Below are 17,291 nucleotides of genomic sequence, written 5' to 3'. Positions count from 1 at the left end.
AAATTTGACTGTAGTAAAGATCTTTTGGCAATGATTTTCTACATTCTAGAAAGTATGAATAAAATGTCTATAAAATAGGTTACAAATACCTCCTGAGAAAGATTTCAACAACTTGCATACCTACCTTAACTTCTGGTTGTCATTTAATGAAAAGAAACTTAAATACCAAAGAATTTTCTTTAGACCAAAATTTCATTCTAATTACTTTTATCAAAGTACATAGATTCACACTTTGTTGTCTTCATTTTCCATAAGATGTGCCAGTGAATTTAAAAAAATTTTGGGAAGATGGGTAGTTTCTTGACAGAATGGTGAAAATAATGTGTAAGCAGAAATGCAAGTGTGAGAGCTAAGAAAATGTTATGTTTGACCATGAGTTTAATGTATTTGTTTTAAGTATTTTTTTTCCAGCATGTTCTTCTTTGTAACCCTAAATGATTTTAACCATGTGTTAAATCAACTGGACATGTACATATTTTATCCAACATACTGGAAAAATATACACACATAACTGCTAATTTCTCTGAAGAGAAATTGTTGAACATAATTTTAAACTGCATTTTGTCACTGAAAAATCTTTTACTTTATGGACAGATTGTTTAAAGTTTTATGCAATTATGTTAACTGTGGTTCTTTATTTGTTGCCATATTCCAAGAGCCAAAGATGCTCATATTGAAGTGTTGCAGTTCAACTCTATTGTTTATTGCTCTGGGAGTAATGTTTGTTTTGTGAAGGGGCAATTCTATATTTGAATATAAAGTTCAAATCATAATCCATGCAGTGATTGTCTAATTAATGTTAGAAAATATATCTAGATCTCAGTATGCTACTGATGAAATAACTTAAAATATATTTAAACAGCTTTATTTTGAGGGGGAAAAATTGAAAAAGTCAAAGGGAGTATTTTGTGCACATATGACCCGATATTCAATAACTGTTGCTTTGAGGCCCCTAGAAAATTTAAATATTAACTGAAGTTGATCCAAAAAAAAGGGGGGTATCTAATGACAGCACAATTTTATGGTATTCTAGATTGTTTCCTTCTTGGTAAAATACTCCAGCTTAGTACTTCAAAAAATAATAATAATAAAGTCCCTATCATTCACAGTCCATTACAAACAGTAGACATCATAAGCACTTTTATGCCACTGGTGTTGATGCACTGCCGTTTACAATATAATAAAAGTTAATGAAAGGGAGCAAAATACAATTCAGTTACTACAGAAATGTTCCTGAGCCAGTAAAATAAATTGAAATTAACTGCCATTTCTAAAAAGTCTTGGAATTTCAGTGCCAATCTCATCTTTCAGGTTAGTTCCTTGAATAAGATATATTACACTGACTTATACATAAGTTTAAATAGATTATTGTTTTACAAATGTCACATATGCTCCATCTACTTTGTAAAATACTGATATTTTAAATATTGCACTACTATGAGTTGTTGAAGATTTTTTTGTTTATGTATTCAAGAACTGGGATACAGGCCAGAGGTGCGGGGGTTGGGGGGGTGAGAGGATTCACCAGAGACCGAATGGGGAGCAGAACAGGAAGATCTACTGAGATACACTGCTGAGGGGAGCAGCCGACAAAACAGGAGAGGTCTGCTGCACCATATGTGTTACTTCCTGGCTGGCCAGGGATCGAACTTGTTATGCAGTGGCTGGCATAAATATTACACTAGTTTGAGTTTTCAGGCACTTTTTAACAACCTGATCCATCCTAAATGTGAGGCAGTGTGGTTTTGGTGATCGGTAGATTTGACACTGATTCAGTTAACTCTAATTTAGATAAGTTGCTTTGCTTCACTAACGTTCAGTATTCTTATCCATAGGATAGGGCTTTTTGTTCAATCTCTGGTTTTCTATCATTTCTTAAAGGAGTGTGGCTGAGTCTGGAACTAGGCAGAGGGCTGTTCATCAAATCCCTCACTGATTCCTACTTTTCATGGGTCCACCTAGAACACATTTGAGGATGCTTGTTATATGTTTCACTCTTCTTTATTTTAGAGCATATTTATAATTGTGGGAACAATAGAACCTACTTTCATATAAATGGTTCTGCTAGATATCTGTTTCATAGGCAAAGTGTTCTTTTAAGGTTTCATTGGGATCCTCTAATAAATCTATTGCTTACGTATGTGTTCGGGGACTATCATAACTTTCATATTTGGTACTCACGGTCAACTCTGAAAACACAATTACAAATATTTGTGAAGGTTTGCATCACAGTAGAAGAGCCCAGAACTTTTCAAAGGAACAGGACCATGTTTATTTAGTGAATGGAGCAATGTTGCATTGTTTACTTCAGAGATTGCAGAAAAGTGTCATATTTAAGAGAAGATATTTTTAGGCACTGACTCGGTTTCAAATAGTGTATAATTTACATTGCTGTATAAATCCTTACATTCATTAGCTGGGACACATTTTAGATGTTAAATAAGTACTATACTATAGACTAAATGGAAGAACTTATTTTTTCTCCCCTTAGGGTCTTACTGATGTATGAACTTTTCAAAAGATCATGATTTTTTCTAATTGGAAAATATAAATCTTAAACATTTTATCATACTCTTTGGAAATGTTCATTATTCTTAATGTTCCTGCCATTTCTTAATGTTTCTAATCATTTTGAACAATGGATTTGTCTGAAATATTACTTATAATGCTGTTACCATTAAGTAGGGTTGTATTAGCAAGTAAGCAGGAAGTATGTTTATGGGGCACAAATATTAAATAGAACATTTTGTTTCCTGTTGTAGATGCTTCTGTGGAAATAATTACAGATATTCCCTGCCTTGTTTTTTTTTTTTCTTTTTTTAGTTTGTATTGGGTCACTTTGCTATTTATGGAATACATACATTGGTACCTGTTTAGCTAACTGAAAATGATACAAAAATATTTTAATATTTAAGATAAAAGGCAAAAAGTAAAAACAACACTGAGAGATATGTTTTACTGTAGCTGTTCTAGAGGCAGTATCTATTCTGAGTAGTGAGAATGATAATACCAAGCACGTTCCCCAGGAACCATTTTTTCCAGAATGTGTATTTACCATAGCATTGCTGATTTTACTATGCATTATTGGTAATTTAGGATTTGGTATTTGGTATTTTTTGGTAAGTTGTTTTGGAAGTCAGGGAATGCTCAAAAAATTTCCACATACATTGTTGTAAATTGCTTCAAGGGTTTACACCATCTTTGCTGAAAGATTTGTAGGAATACTCTACTTTTGGATAATAGAGAAAACCAATATTAAAGTATTTTAACACAGGCAAACAAAGAAATTGTCCATTTTCTCTAGATTTTCTAATCTACTAGCATAAATATCATTCTCCTCAGTATCTATCCTGAAAATGAAAAAAAAAAAAACTATTTGAAGGGGTATTTGATTTTTGATTATCCAAGTATAAGCTTATTTATCATGATAAATTATGTCCAAGAAAATGAATTATCAAGAGTATTACTGTAGAGGGCCTCCCCTGGTGGCGCAGGGGGTTGAGCGCAGCATTGTGAAGCTGTCCGCAGCCTCTGCAGTGCCCATTTGATCCCTGCCGGCCGGCGAGGGTCCCACTTGACGTGGCAGACCTCTCCTGTGTCTCCTGCTGCTCCCCTCAGCAGTGTATTTCATCTGTCTGCCTGTTCTGTTCCCCACTCTGTCTCTAGTGAATCCTCTCACCCTCCAACACATCTGGCCTGTGGCCCGGTTCTTGTAAAAATAAACAAATAAATCTTAAAAAAAAAATATTACTGCAGAATATCAGTTGCTGTGAAGCAATGGTTAAGTCAAAAGCATATTGTGGATTGTTGTGGGCTTGTTTTTTTTTTTTTAAGATTTATTTATTTATGCATTCAAGAGCTGGGGCACAGGCAAGAGGTATGGGGGGGGGAGAGGATTCACCAGAAACAGTGGGGAACAGAACAACAAACACATTGACCGAAGTACTCTGCTGAGGGGAGCAGTGGGTAAGTCAGGAGAGGTCTGCTTGCCATGTGGGTTGCTCCCTGGCTGGCCAAGGGATCAGACTCATGCTATGGAGGCTGTGGACAGCTTCATAGGTTGTGTCTTAACCCCTTGCGCCACCAGGAAGGCCCTGCTGTGTTTTATCATTTACCATAATTACCAGAAATCTTAGCAGGATAGCATCCAATTTTAGCTAAAAGAGTATTTTTTTTAATTCATTTTTTGCCAAATAGCAACCCCCTTATTCTGATAGATATAATCTATGAAATAAAAATTAGGAACCTGCTGCTTGAGTGGAATGCTGGAAACAGTGCAATAAATAAATGCTGCTATACAGAATAGACTTCACTACAGAAAACAGCTTTAAAATAAGCTTTAAATATTAAATAAGTACCTGTTAAGCTACAGCCCACTTAATATTTCTGTTTTTTCTGCCATTTTTATCTACTGAATACCTATAAATGAAGTCTTCTTTATATTTTTCACATTTCTCTTTTAAGTAAACAAAGGCAATCTTTTTTTAAAAAAGATGTATTTATGCATACAATAGCTGGGGTGTATGCTAGAGGTGCAGGAATGAGAGAATTCAGAGACAGAGTGGGTAGCAGAACAGGAGGATCTACTGTAATACACTGCTGACGGGAGCAATGGGCAAGACAGGATGCATCTGCTGGGCCATGTGGGTTAGCTACCTCGCTGGAACTGTGGAAACCTTCATAGTGCTGAGACAACAACTTGTGCCACCAGGGAGGCTTTATTTTGAGAAAATATTAACTGCTTTCTTCATAAACTCAACTACATCTCAGAGTTAATAAATTTGTTAAGTGTTCTCTCATACATCACATCCCATCTTTATATTTTGTCAACACCAACTGCCAAATTACATTGCCAGACAAGTATACATGTGTACACACACACACACACACACACACACACAAACACACATTCATACAGATCTATAGGATGAAATAAATAGACAACCAAAAATAAGTAATATATTTTTTCATTCTTAATCAGGAAAATTACTTGTACCAAAATATATAATGTTTTAACTCAGAAGATATAATTTCATCACAATGTAAACTTTCTATATTAATAGAAAAACAAACACAGCTTTAATTTATTTGTACTTATTTAGTAGCTAATATATAGAATTTTTTTTAACAGAATCTTAAGCTGCTAGTCAAACAACTTATAAATGGGTGTAAATCCTACAGAGGAAATGAGGCATACTGTCAAAATAGGAGATGAACTCCTAAAAGGGAATATGTAGATTGTTTTGCTTGATTTTTACTGGCATTGATTTGGTATTAAATGAACTTGACAACATCTCTTAGAGAGTAGCTCTTTGAAGTCAGTACAGAGTTAGATACATGGATCTGTATTCTCGTTGTTAACATAAGTTGGTGTTTTTACTTTGTTTTCTTTAGAACAAATATTCTAATTTGAAGTGGTACTGTTTGGGAAATCAGTATGTATGCTAACTGAATAGAATGGAGGTGGGCATATAAACGTCTTGGTAATAGTCTTGTTCTTCTCTGCCAGTGTCAAACAAGAATTGTTATCAATGAGATGGTCACTCTGGGCAAATGGACTAATTTTCTCCATATTAACCTGATTTTCCTACATGTTCTGTCATCCTTTATTCTGAAATAGCATACAAGAGCTGTGATATGGACCAGAGGTGTTGGGAGCTGAGAGGATTCACCAGAGATAGAGTGGGGAGCAGAACAGGCAGACTGACTGAAATACACTGCTGAGGGGCGAGACAGAAGAGGTCTACTTCACCATATGGGTTGCTCCCTGGCTGTCCGGGGATTGAACTTGTGCTGCAGAGGTTGTGATTGCTTCATAGTGCAGTGCTTAACCCCTTGCGCCACCAGGGAGGCCCAAGTTCACCTTTCTTACTTTTCTGATTTCTACTGATTATATGATAACAGAGGGCTTCTAGTGGGTGATCTCTATAAGTTTAGAGGCAGCAAACTTGCCCAGTACTTAAGTTGTCACAAGCGTGAAAATCATACAATGTAATTTCAGTCAAGCATTTAAATATTTTGACTTTCACATTGAATTTAGGACATTGACACCACTGTTTTATGTATGTGGGTGAGTTTTCTAAGTTTTCCATAATAAAGTACTGCAGACTGCAAGGTAAATAACAGCACTTAATCCTCACAGTCTGGAAGCTGGAAGTCCATGGTTAAGGTTTAGCAGTTTGGTTTCTTTGACATCCCACTCCTTGTCAATGACAATCTTGCTGTGTCCTCACATGGCCTTTTCTTTCTGAGTACATGTAATTGATGTCATTGATGTCTGTCTTTCTTAGAAGGACACCAGTCGTATTGGATTAAGAAACTCACTCATGACTTCATTTGGCCTTAGTTACCACTTTAAAAGCCCTGTCTCCTTTATTATCAAAGGAAAATCTATTTTATTTTTTTTACTATTGTGCTCCAAACTGTCATCGAGTTAACATCAAAGCAATTATTTCCAGTAAATCATTTCCAATGTGATGTTCACAAAAGTAAAGTGCACTATAATGTAGGTTTAAATTTTGGTTGGCATTTTCTCCATTAAAATATTGTCTTCTTTAAAAAAAAAAAAAAAAAAAAAAGGCCTGTCTCCAAATGCAGTCATTTTGTGGGCTAGGGCTTCAACCTATGAACTTTAAGGGGACATGATTCAGGCCATGAGAACACTATCCTACTAGTGTGGCTCCTTAAAGACATTACTTTAAGTGGCAAAAAATTCAGCAACCAGAGAATTCATTTTAAATTCAAATATCAGTGGTTTCATTTACTAGTTTTTATTTTTTCCCTCCACTCTTTGGTCAAGTTACTTAAATTTTTCAGATCTTAGATTTTTCATCTGCAAAGTGAGGTCTATTACTATAGAGATGTGAGTATAATTAAAAAAAAAAAAAACTTCAAACAAATTAATTTGGAAGTGTAATTAGATTTGTTAAGGGATTCATTAATCTGGTAGTATCTACCAGTAGAAGGTACTCTAAGATGTATAAGATACTAGATTTTCAGTCAGAGAGAATTTGGGACAAGTTACTAGCAAAAGGAAAGTAAGATTGTTTCAGACAAGATTCCCTTCCCTTAGAAGAAGGGAAGGATTTTGAACCATGTACATTATCTCATTAGTGTTGATAAGGAAATTTTGGATTGCTTGATTTAAAATGCTACTTTTTGGGGAGGCTGAAACTGCATTTAGGTTAGATATTAATTTTGGTTGATGATATAGACTTAGCACAGTTGACTCCATTTTAGACCCATTGCTACATTTTTCTAGTAATACTAAATGAAATAGGTATATAAAGTGACAACCCTACCACAGGATTTCTCAGTCTCAGAGATATTGATGCTGGATTTGATAATTCTTTATGTAAGGCTAAAATTTCCTCCCCAACCCATTGCAAACTTCTGGCCTCCTTTCTCATACCAAGTGTTTAATAAAGTTCATAAATAGTTACTTACTGAAAAGTTAAGAAGGCAATGGTGCTTTTGGGATGTTAATAGGGAAATTCTTACAAAAATGTAGCTTTTTGTATAGAAGGTAACTGAATCTTTGGTGGATTGAGATTCTGTAAAGTGGTGCTTAATTTTTTGAGCCCTTATTTAATGATGTAGTTCATTTCCTTTACATCTAAGGAAGTCTGAATTCAGTGCTTTTGACAAGCCAACATTTTTGGCAAATTTTTGTTTTGTTTTGAAATTTTCCACACATATGTTGAATGATTGTTATATTGATAACCAATTACTAAGATTCTCTCAGTTAATATTTTGCCATAATATTTTGCTTTTATCTTTCTGGTATGAATTTATATAGCCAAATAGTTAAAAATGGGAATAGTAAGTATGAATAACTCAGACATGAGTCATTCTGGTTAAGTTTTTTTAAAAATCTATCCAATTCACTTACATTTTAGTGATGGGTTTCATATCATAGAACACAAATAATTCAGTTGTTCTTGCCTAAAAAGTGCATACATCTGGATATTTTTTCTTGATTTTTTACATCTGTTATATGCATACTATCTGTTTTGAGACAGATTTATGATTAAAATCTACATTATTGAAAGTCAGTGGCTTAAAGTGTCTTCTAGAGGAGGGTGATTTTATTTCATTTTTTATTATTTTCTCTGAATTGTAATATATTCTGTGATTACATTTGTTTTACATGAATAAAATATAACAAGTCAATAGAATTAATTTTTACATATAATTCATAATAAACATATACCCAATATTTAAAAAATAATTCTATAAATTTCCTAAAAAGAGTAAAGTGTATTTGAAATTTTGATAGTATTTCAATCACTATGGAATGAGTTATATGCCAAATGTTAATTCTAAGTCATTAAACTCTAATTTATAAAAATGTACATATTACTGGACTTGTCCATTTTTTAGTAATTAATATTTTCTTAGAATTTCTAGATGTCTATTGGAAAATTTGTATAAATTAGGGAATTTCCATTTTGTTTTAATTTCCTGCCATTTAAAACAATTGAGGAAAACATCGTCATGGTTTAAAATTATTTAACACCCTAATCACCACACATATTTATTATGTCTTACTTGATAGGTTTCTGGAATCTCTTAAATGAAAAAATCACATTTGTGATGCTCAATCTGCTACTTAGATTTAAACTCAATCTTATAATGAAAGTATAATTACAGTATAATTTAATCTGTAGGTAAACAACTTTATGATGTTGAATCTGCATAACATTGTTTTCACTTATTTTCCTCCACCCGTATTCTAGCTCATCTTGCAAAGTAATCATAAAATTTCAGTGACCAAAATAGTTTATGTCTTAGAGTCTTTCTATCCCCAGGTAGATATACATCTCTTCCTGGATATATGGTTTAATCATTTTAAAGTGGGAGAAAGCAGTAGATTAAAGACCTGTAGATTTAAGGTTTAAGGATTTAGTTAGGAACAATTGCATATACATATATATATATATATAGTAATATCCAACATTAAAAAAAATTTATGTGTGTGTGTGTGTGTGTGTGTGTATATACACACACACACACACACATAATTTTTTTTTTTAATGTTGGATATTACTTGTTTATGGTGAAGCAACCATTATGCCCAGCAAGATTTCATTCATTTTCTTCTCAGTGGATGAACCAAGCAAAATCTGAGCAAAGCAAACTTCTGTGCCAGATCCTGCATTCTCTTAACTGGTAATAAAAAAAACCTTGCCGACCTGACAGGATGTCACAGCAATTATTCACATGAAGTTCTATAGCAGTTGTATCTGTCAGCCCATGTAGTATTGAATATTTTAACTGGCAGTCTTCCAAGACTGAACATTAATCTTACCATCTCCTATTACAGTCCCTAATCAAGATATTCCAGGGGTGATTGCACTAACATTGTTTGAAGACTACATCTACTGGACTGATGGGAAAACCAAGTCACTCAGCCGTGCCCATAAAACCTCGGGAGCAGACAGACTCTCACTGATTAACTCATGGCATGCCATCACAGATATCCAGGTGTATCATTCTTATAGACAACCTGATGGTAATTATTCTTTCCATGATATCCATAAATGCATTAACATTTTTATTATCATTCCATTTTTGTTTCCTCCAGTGTTAAGTGTAAATTATTTTCAGTAAGAATACCGAATTTCATTACTTAGCATAATTATATGGAATGAATTAGATTGCTATCAAGTACCATATTACGTACCATATTAACCCAATGTCATCTGAAGAGATTTGATTAGCAGCTCAATAACAATACAAAGTATTACTGATTTGTTGTTTAAATCATCTTAAACTGAAATGGCAATAATACATGTATCTGGAGAAGTAGAGGTTGAAATCTTGAAATAATTTATTTGTAAAATAGTTATGAGACATAATTTCTGGAATGCTGAGTGAAAGAATTATGTTTAAGAATATCTAAAGCTCAAAAAATAGGGCATATATCAGGTTTGCTTAAATTTATGTCTAGTAAGAATTTTCTAAGGCCTTATGGAATAAAAGTTTGATTATTTTGCTTAACACATATATTTGTCCTAGAAAACAAAGTCATTATACTATTAGTTGTAGATCATTGTTTCATTGTTTTATTTTACATTTATAATTCTAAACATATGGATATCTTCATACACAATGCTCCTACTCTCTACTTTTCTTATAGGCAATTTATTCCTGCTAAAATGATTATTTTTATGGAATGCATCCTTTAAATTATGTAATGGTAAATAAATGCCATTTAATAACAGTAAAATTTGTAAAAAATAAAATTATAATCTTGAGTTTTTGATTACAAAGTTCTACTGAAAAGCAAATTATGAAGCTTAAATGTCCTATATGTATCCTGTATTATATTGTTCTTCATTATCCTGTTGTTTCTTTCTCATCTCTAGTTTCCAAACATCTCTGTATGATAAATAATGGAGGTTGTAGTCATCTCTGCCTTTTAGCTCCTGGAAAGACTCACACCTGTGCTTGTCCCACCAACTTCTATCTTGCAGCTGATAATAGAACTTGCTTATCCAACTGTACAGCCAGTCAGGTGAGTGGGATATTAAAAATAATTTCATAACAAGTTCTTATAAAGCTTTTGCCCAAATTTTATTTCCTTAAATTACTTTTGAAATACTATTTTAACAGTCCATTAGATTATCATACATTACAGAGAGGGTCAAGAAGTAAGAGAAAAGTAATTTGATACATCTTGTTAAAATGGGCCCTTAGCAGTTAGGAAGTACAAATAGAGTCCAAAAGAAATAAAAACAAAAATGGAAACCATTCCTATCAGATTCTTACAGAATAATGGTTAAAATAATGACTAGGCAAAGCAGGATAATCAGCAGTCTGATATATTTCCAGAAGGCAAAATAATTGAGGTATAAGGTTTAGACTAAGACATATACATTTTAAACAAAAAAATAAACAAACAAATAAATAGTCAAAAAAATCTTCCCAATAAACAAAAAGTATTTTGTTTGTTACAGTTGCACCCCTCTTCCAGTCTTCAGAGCCAGTGATAGAGACAAAGAGGAATAGACTAGACAGTAATTTTCTACATTTTTAAACTGAAAAATCATGATATAAATAATTTCCTCCTGAAACATTTTCTTCAAAATGAAATTATTTTCAGTTAATGTATTCCAGCAGTTAAATATTCTACTTAATGGTAGTTGCATGGGTTGATTTTATTACTTTCAAATTTTAGAAAATACTCTGACATTACAAAATTTGATTTTGTTCTATTTGCGATTACTTGATTTAAAAAGAATTGTCAAAGAAACTACATTTTGTTTTTTAAATGACTAAATTTATTTTTACAATCTTATGCTTTGAATTTGATGGTTTTCCTATTCTAGTAGTGATTATATGGCAACCGACCGAATTCCTGTTAGGTATGCTTATTTTCAAAATGAAGAAGCTGATAATAGTTCAATCTGACTCTCAAACTAAAATAGAGTATCACACATTCAGGAACTGTAAGAATGTTAAACATTGGGCATGTTTCAAGGAATTTGTAAGTGAGTAAGTAGTTAAGGGTACAGACTCTGGGCCAGTCACTGTGATTGCAATCCTGACTCCTGTTTAAATCAATTGGATTACCTTGGTTTTGTTACTTTATTTCTTGTTGCCTCAGTTACGTATAGATAAGAAGGAAATTAATTTTTCAAATTATTATATAATAAAACCTTTAATTATGGTTATTTAATGGCATAAATTCAATCAATCAACTAAATAAAAAATTAAAGCAACTCAGAAAGTATTATTTCCATAATTAAATCATTTCCTAATTTGGTATCACTGATAAGACTGAAATATAATTTTCAAATACCATAAACAGAGTTCATGATTTTTTTAGACAAAATAAACAATAACAAAACAACAAAAATAACTAAATTTTTGTTCAAATCTTTGTTTTAACAGCATTTTTTTGGGGAAAAAAGTAGTTTCCACTTTATTCAGTTAAGAAAAAAAAAAATAATGCGGAATGACTAACACTATCTGTTAGAAGTTCGCCCTATAAGCCTTGTGATTTATGCAGTCATTATCTCTGATTCTTTTTTATGTAGTGGGAAAAAGATGCTATCTTCTGTATATTCTTGGAGTAAAATCAGCCAGAGAAACTATTTTTGTCCAAATGTAACAAATAATTTCAGAATCATACCAATAATATCTTTTAAAATCTGTTTTTAAAAAAATTGATCTTACTAAGTGTTTTGATTTGTTATAGTCTATGATTGTATGAGTATTGACATTTAGAAAAATAAAATAGGAAAATCACACTAGTAAGAATTGTATTAGGATTGAAAAATACATGAAAAATCTGGTAAAAATCCATTTTAAATCATTCTTGTAGCACTAATCATTTCAAATATTCAAATAAATCATTTCAATTCAGAAATAAAAAGTGAATTTTAAAATGACTTTACTTCTCATTTAAATGGAGTGTTTTCCTCTTTCAACTAAACTTACTATATGTGGGATTTATATTTTATCCTTATGCCCTTTTTAGTAGACATGTATTTAGTAGTTTCTTTATAGCTTCTTCATGTGGGTATAATTGCAGTCTGTAATTTATTTTATGAAGATATTAGTCTTAGAGAACATTTACCATGAAGAAAGTTTTATATTTATATGTAGCATTAATCTTTTTTAAGTTACTGTGTTTAAATATGAAGAATATGATGATCAGACACAAAATAGAAGAGATCTTCCTTTGAGAGTAATGAATAAAATGTTGATTAGCATAAAAAGTAATATAATAAATATATTTACCCTGGCATTCTATTAACTCAAAACTCTTATATGTTTATATTAATTGAAATCATTAGATCATATATCATTCCAACAGTAGTTATTAATATCATACTTTTAAAAATGAATTTGAAAATATGTATTTTAGATATTTTTCAAATCTTGACTGAGAATATTTTGAATATACTTCAGAGACCTGAAAATCTCCTACTAATGCACTTTGATATACTATAATGACTGGAAATATCTAATGTTCAGGGCAATTGCATTCGGAGTTAGCTTTATATCCCCAGACAGCCACTACCCATAAAGGTAATATTTTTCCTCTGTTAATTTATGAAAACCACACCACAGGCTAAGCAACATGGAATGTCAGTTGAGCAGTCAGCAGACCTTTGGATTGACAATGTTCTACTCCTCCTCATGTCACCAAAATAAAACCATCACTCTTATTTTAAAAAATAACACTAATCTACCCAGAATCAACTCCATGATCTCCAGACAAGTTCACAAAATCTAGCATCAAATTCTTTCTGACTTGTACAATATTTTAAACTATTTCATTATTAATGCATTTTTACTAGAGAAAATAGAACTCCGGTTGTATTTTTCTAAGTTACAAATCTGGCAAGCAACATGCTAAGATAAATGGCACCTTATTTTAATTTACTCACATGGGGATTATAAACAGTTAAAAAGTAAATTTCTGAAAATTATCAAAATTAATATCTAAAATTCCAGGTAAAAATTATGATATATGCTTTTCACCTATTTTCTATTAAAATAAATAATAGTAACATAAGAAATTTTCTAAATTTTATCTATTATTTTTAATAATTTATTTCTTAATAATTTAAAGTAAATATTTTAATTGCAGCTTTTTTAGGTACATTACTCTGTTTGAAATCTGTAATTTTCTTAAGTTTCTTCTGTTTCAAGATGTTAAAACTGGATTTTGCTAACAAAGGAACAAGTTTGTGGCCTGAAATCTCAGGAAAAAAATTGGCTGAGACTTCTTGGCCTCTCTGTACAGTTATTGGACAGTACTAAAGTTAGCAGAAAAAATTCTGTGCTCTGTTTCATATAAAAGAATATGTGATTGTAACCTCCAAAATTTTCCAGCAACAAATTACCTATGCAGTAAATAGTCAATAAGTTCATATTGTTATATATCACTTGTGCACAGAACAGCAACCCTGGAATTTTAACTCTTCCTTCCTCAAGTACCCACTGTACAAAAGCAAAGGCTGGCTACCCACTGTTAAATCTTTCTCTGACTCCTGGTCCTTAGTGGGAGTGAAAAGTCTGACTTTACCCACAGGTTTCAGATTTTTGCATAGCTCTTTCAGACTACAAGTCTATGCAGATAATTGTATTCTTTTATCTACCAGAGCAAGGAGGGGTTATGTTTCCAGAATATCTTACCTTATATTTACACTAAGAAAATGTGATTGAATGATATTGATTCAAATTAACTAAAGTAACTTCACACTCTTCCTGAAATTCCTGAAGATTTTTAGCTCTATTCAGTGTTCAGCAAATGTTTCTGTAAAGTGACAACTAATAAATATTTTAGATTTTACCTCTCTCTGTAGCAACTACTTGACTCTGTAATTGTGCTGCAAAAACAGCCTGAGCCAATATGCAAATGGGTGAACTTGACTGTGTTCAGGAAATCTCAGGAGGTTTTCTCAAATGATATGTTTTCTCTAGATCAAGTCATTTTGCTGGGTTTTTTTTTTTTTTTTGTGCTTATCCCCTTGTGTGGAATGCTCTTAGACCACTGCAGTTCACTTTTGTTGCAAGAGAGCAGGTTGCTCTGCCCCAGTAAGTTTTTAAATATCCGTTATATGTGAGTAGAGTTCTTTTTTTAACCTTTTTTCTTTTCTTTTCATAAGTTTCGCTGCAAAACTGATAAATGTATTCCATTCTGGTGGAAATGTGACACTGTGGATGACTGTGGTGATGGATCTGATGAACCTGATGACTGCCGTGAGTACACTGGCAAATGCAGGCGTTTAGAAATTAGATCTTCTTAAATCTCAGACCTGGAAAATTGAAGCTAGATCCAAATTAATACTATTTGATACTTTTTTTTTCAGAATTAAATCAAAAAGTTTTGATAATTTAATCTTTTGCATTACAACCAAAAATTTTGCAATGTCTTGGGTGTATGTCTCCTAATTATTACCTTTATGATGACAACAGCAATTTGTATTTGTTCTTTCTCAAATATTCTTACCTGTAGGATAACTACATTACTTTATGTAATGATCAGCAGAGAAACAAAAATAAGCATGATTTTGAATTACTATATCACCAAATAGTAAAAAAAATGGGCAAGTTTTCAGACTGCTTCTCAATTAAAATCTTACCTTGAAAAGATATAAACTTTCAACTTTTTTTCTGTTGGTATTAAGATACTGAAAATTCTGGGCCTCCCCTGGTGGCGCAGTGGTTGAGCGCTGGGTTGCGAAGCTGCCTGCAGCCTCAGCAGCGCCAGTTCGATCCCCGGCCACCGGCAAGGGCCCCCCCCCCTGCCCCCACCAAAAAAAAAAATAAGATACTGAAAATTCTTTCAAAGTGAGATTTTTCCAACGTAAGTCAATAGTTTATGGTTAGGCAATTTAATATGTTAGTAGATGTTGATTTAAAATGACAATCGAGGGATTCCCTGGTGGTGCAGGGGTTAAATCTCAGAGCTATCAAGCTATCCCCAGCCACTGCCACATGAGTTTGATCCCCAGCCAGGTTGCTAACCCACATGGCTCAACAGACCTCTCCTGCCTCGCCCTCTGCTCCCCTCAGCAGTGTATTTCAGTCAGTCTGCCCGTTCTGTTCCCCACTCTGTCCCTGGTGAATGCTCTCATCCACCACACCTCTGGCCTACACACCAGCTCTTGTACGCATAAATAAATAAATATAAACCTTTAAAATGACTACCTAGTATACCTTGCTATCTGAATGTGATTGCCATGGTTACATGATACTTTTTCTTTTTCAACTCTCTTTGGTAACCTGGTTGTAAGGGACAACAGAAGAGTTTGCCTTAATAGCACCTTATAGTTTACTCCATGAGTCGCTTCAGTGCTACATTATGAAGTTGAAGAACCTTTGGTCAATCATGATAATACTCTCACTATCCCCGTGCACCATTGCTATGATTTGGCCTTGACAATTGAACTTAAGATCCATAGGCTTGCATAAAAGGTAGACAGTATATTGTCTTAGTGAAAACTAGCTACTTTCTATTGTAGGACTCCATCACATAATTAGAAAGTCATTTCAAACTTAGGGTCTCTACATTGCTTAGATGAACTGTATGTGTCTCTCTGTTTACTGCTGTTTATATCAAACATTTGAGCTTGTTCCATATATCCCATTTGTATGTTTGAAAACAGGAGGTAATATATTGAACAGAAAGGAAAAAAAAAACTATAAAATGTCATCACTTTTCTAATATTCTCCTTATGTTTTTGAAAGGTCCATTGCTTTTTTACTTTTTGATTATGTTTTTTGTTTTTATTATGATGGCAACATATAAAGAATAATGTCGTTACAGGGCAAAGGGAGGGGTACCCTAAGAACCTTCAAACCTGCCTTCTTAAATATGTTCTTCCATCTACCGCATCAAGAGAAAACATAATCTAGTCTATAAGAACTTTAATAACAAGAAATTTAATACAATTAATGTGTAATAAAAAAAGAGAAGGGAATGAATAGATAATTTCAAACAAAACACCTGAAGTTACCCATCCCCTTGTGTGTAAATGCCAAGCCAAACAGGGTTGGCTCAAAACAGGATCGCTGAGGCCCAAAAGCTTGCCATTTTGAAGGCACCTTCTGGTGGAGAGATATAGGAAAGGGACAGAAGGGGCCAGACAAGTCTGGAAGGAGAAGTGCAAATGCAAAATCAAAATCAAGATCAATGCTGCCACTCTCAGCCTCCCCACAGGACACTCATTCATGTCTCTTTCAAGTGTCTTTTTCCATGTTCCACAAGTACCTGGTACCAGCCCAAGGCTGAGAGCAAGTGCAGCTTCTTCACATCTCTCTGCTCCATGCGCCTCTTCCAGGTCCTTTTCTTGCTCTCCTCCCTCCTTTCTCCCACTCTTCTCCAGCACACCCTCTCTGTTCAGCTCTACCCTTTTTTGGGTGGGGCAGGGCACCTGGATCCTCCTCTTTCCCTGGGGTCCACCCTGTTACAATGCCTTTAAGCAACAGGTATGATATTATGCTTGTTATTTTTATTTAGTTATTTAATTAAAAGAAATATCAAAGAAACTAGATATGGGGGACCAGTTGAAATTTGCTTATCAAAAGAAAGTTATTGATTTCCCCCACAATAAAGTAAACTTTCCTATGAGGTAATACAGCTCTTTTTTTTTTTTAATTTGTAGATGTAACCAAAAATAAGTAGGTTAATTTGGTCCTCATATTAAGACGACTTCACTAGCACAGATGAACGAAAATGTTCTCTAGAGGAAATATCATCATAATGACCTGGAACAAAGTTGACAGCACCCAGTGCTTTTTCTTTCTAATAACTTCTAAAATATTTG

The 17,291-nt window shown here is 33.2% G+C and overlaps 1 protein-coding gene across 1 annotated transcript in view; it reads left to right on the top strand.

Moving 5' to 3' along the window:
- Positions 1-17,291, top strand: part of LRP1B (LDL receptor related protein 1B) — a gene marked incomplete at its 3' end in the record, with an annotated part of 1,731,654 nt that overhangs the window by 1,534,668 nt on the left and 179,695 nt on the right. The window contains exons 61-63 of the mRNA XM_084254814.1: positions 9,326-9,514; positions 10,371-10,519; positions 14,628-14,721. Of these exons, the coding sequence (XP_084110940.1) occupies positions 9,326-9,514; positions 10,371-10,519; positions 14,628-14,721 (432 nt within the window). The remainder of the gene's footprint in view (positions 1-9,325; positions 9,515-10,370; positions 10,520-14,627; positions 14,722-17,291) is intronic.

The sequence above is a fragment of the Talpa europaea genome (genome assembly GCF_964194135.1).
Source record: "Talpa europaea genome assembly, chromosome: 1".
NCBI classification, from domain to species: Eukaryota; Metazoa; Chordata; class Mammalia; order Eulipotyphla; family Talpidae; genus Talpa; species Talpa europaea.
Note: the sequence above shows the minus strand (reverse complement) of the source record. Positions and strands in the feature narration are given on the sequence as shown.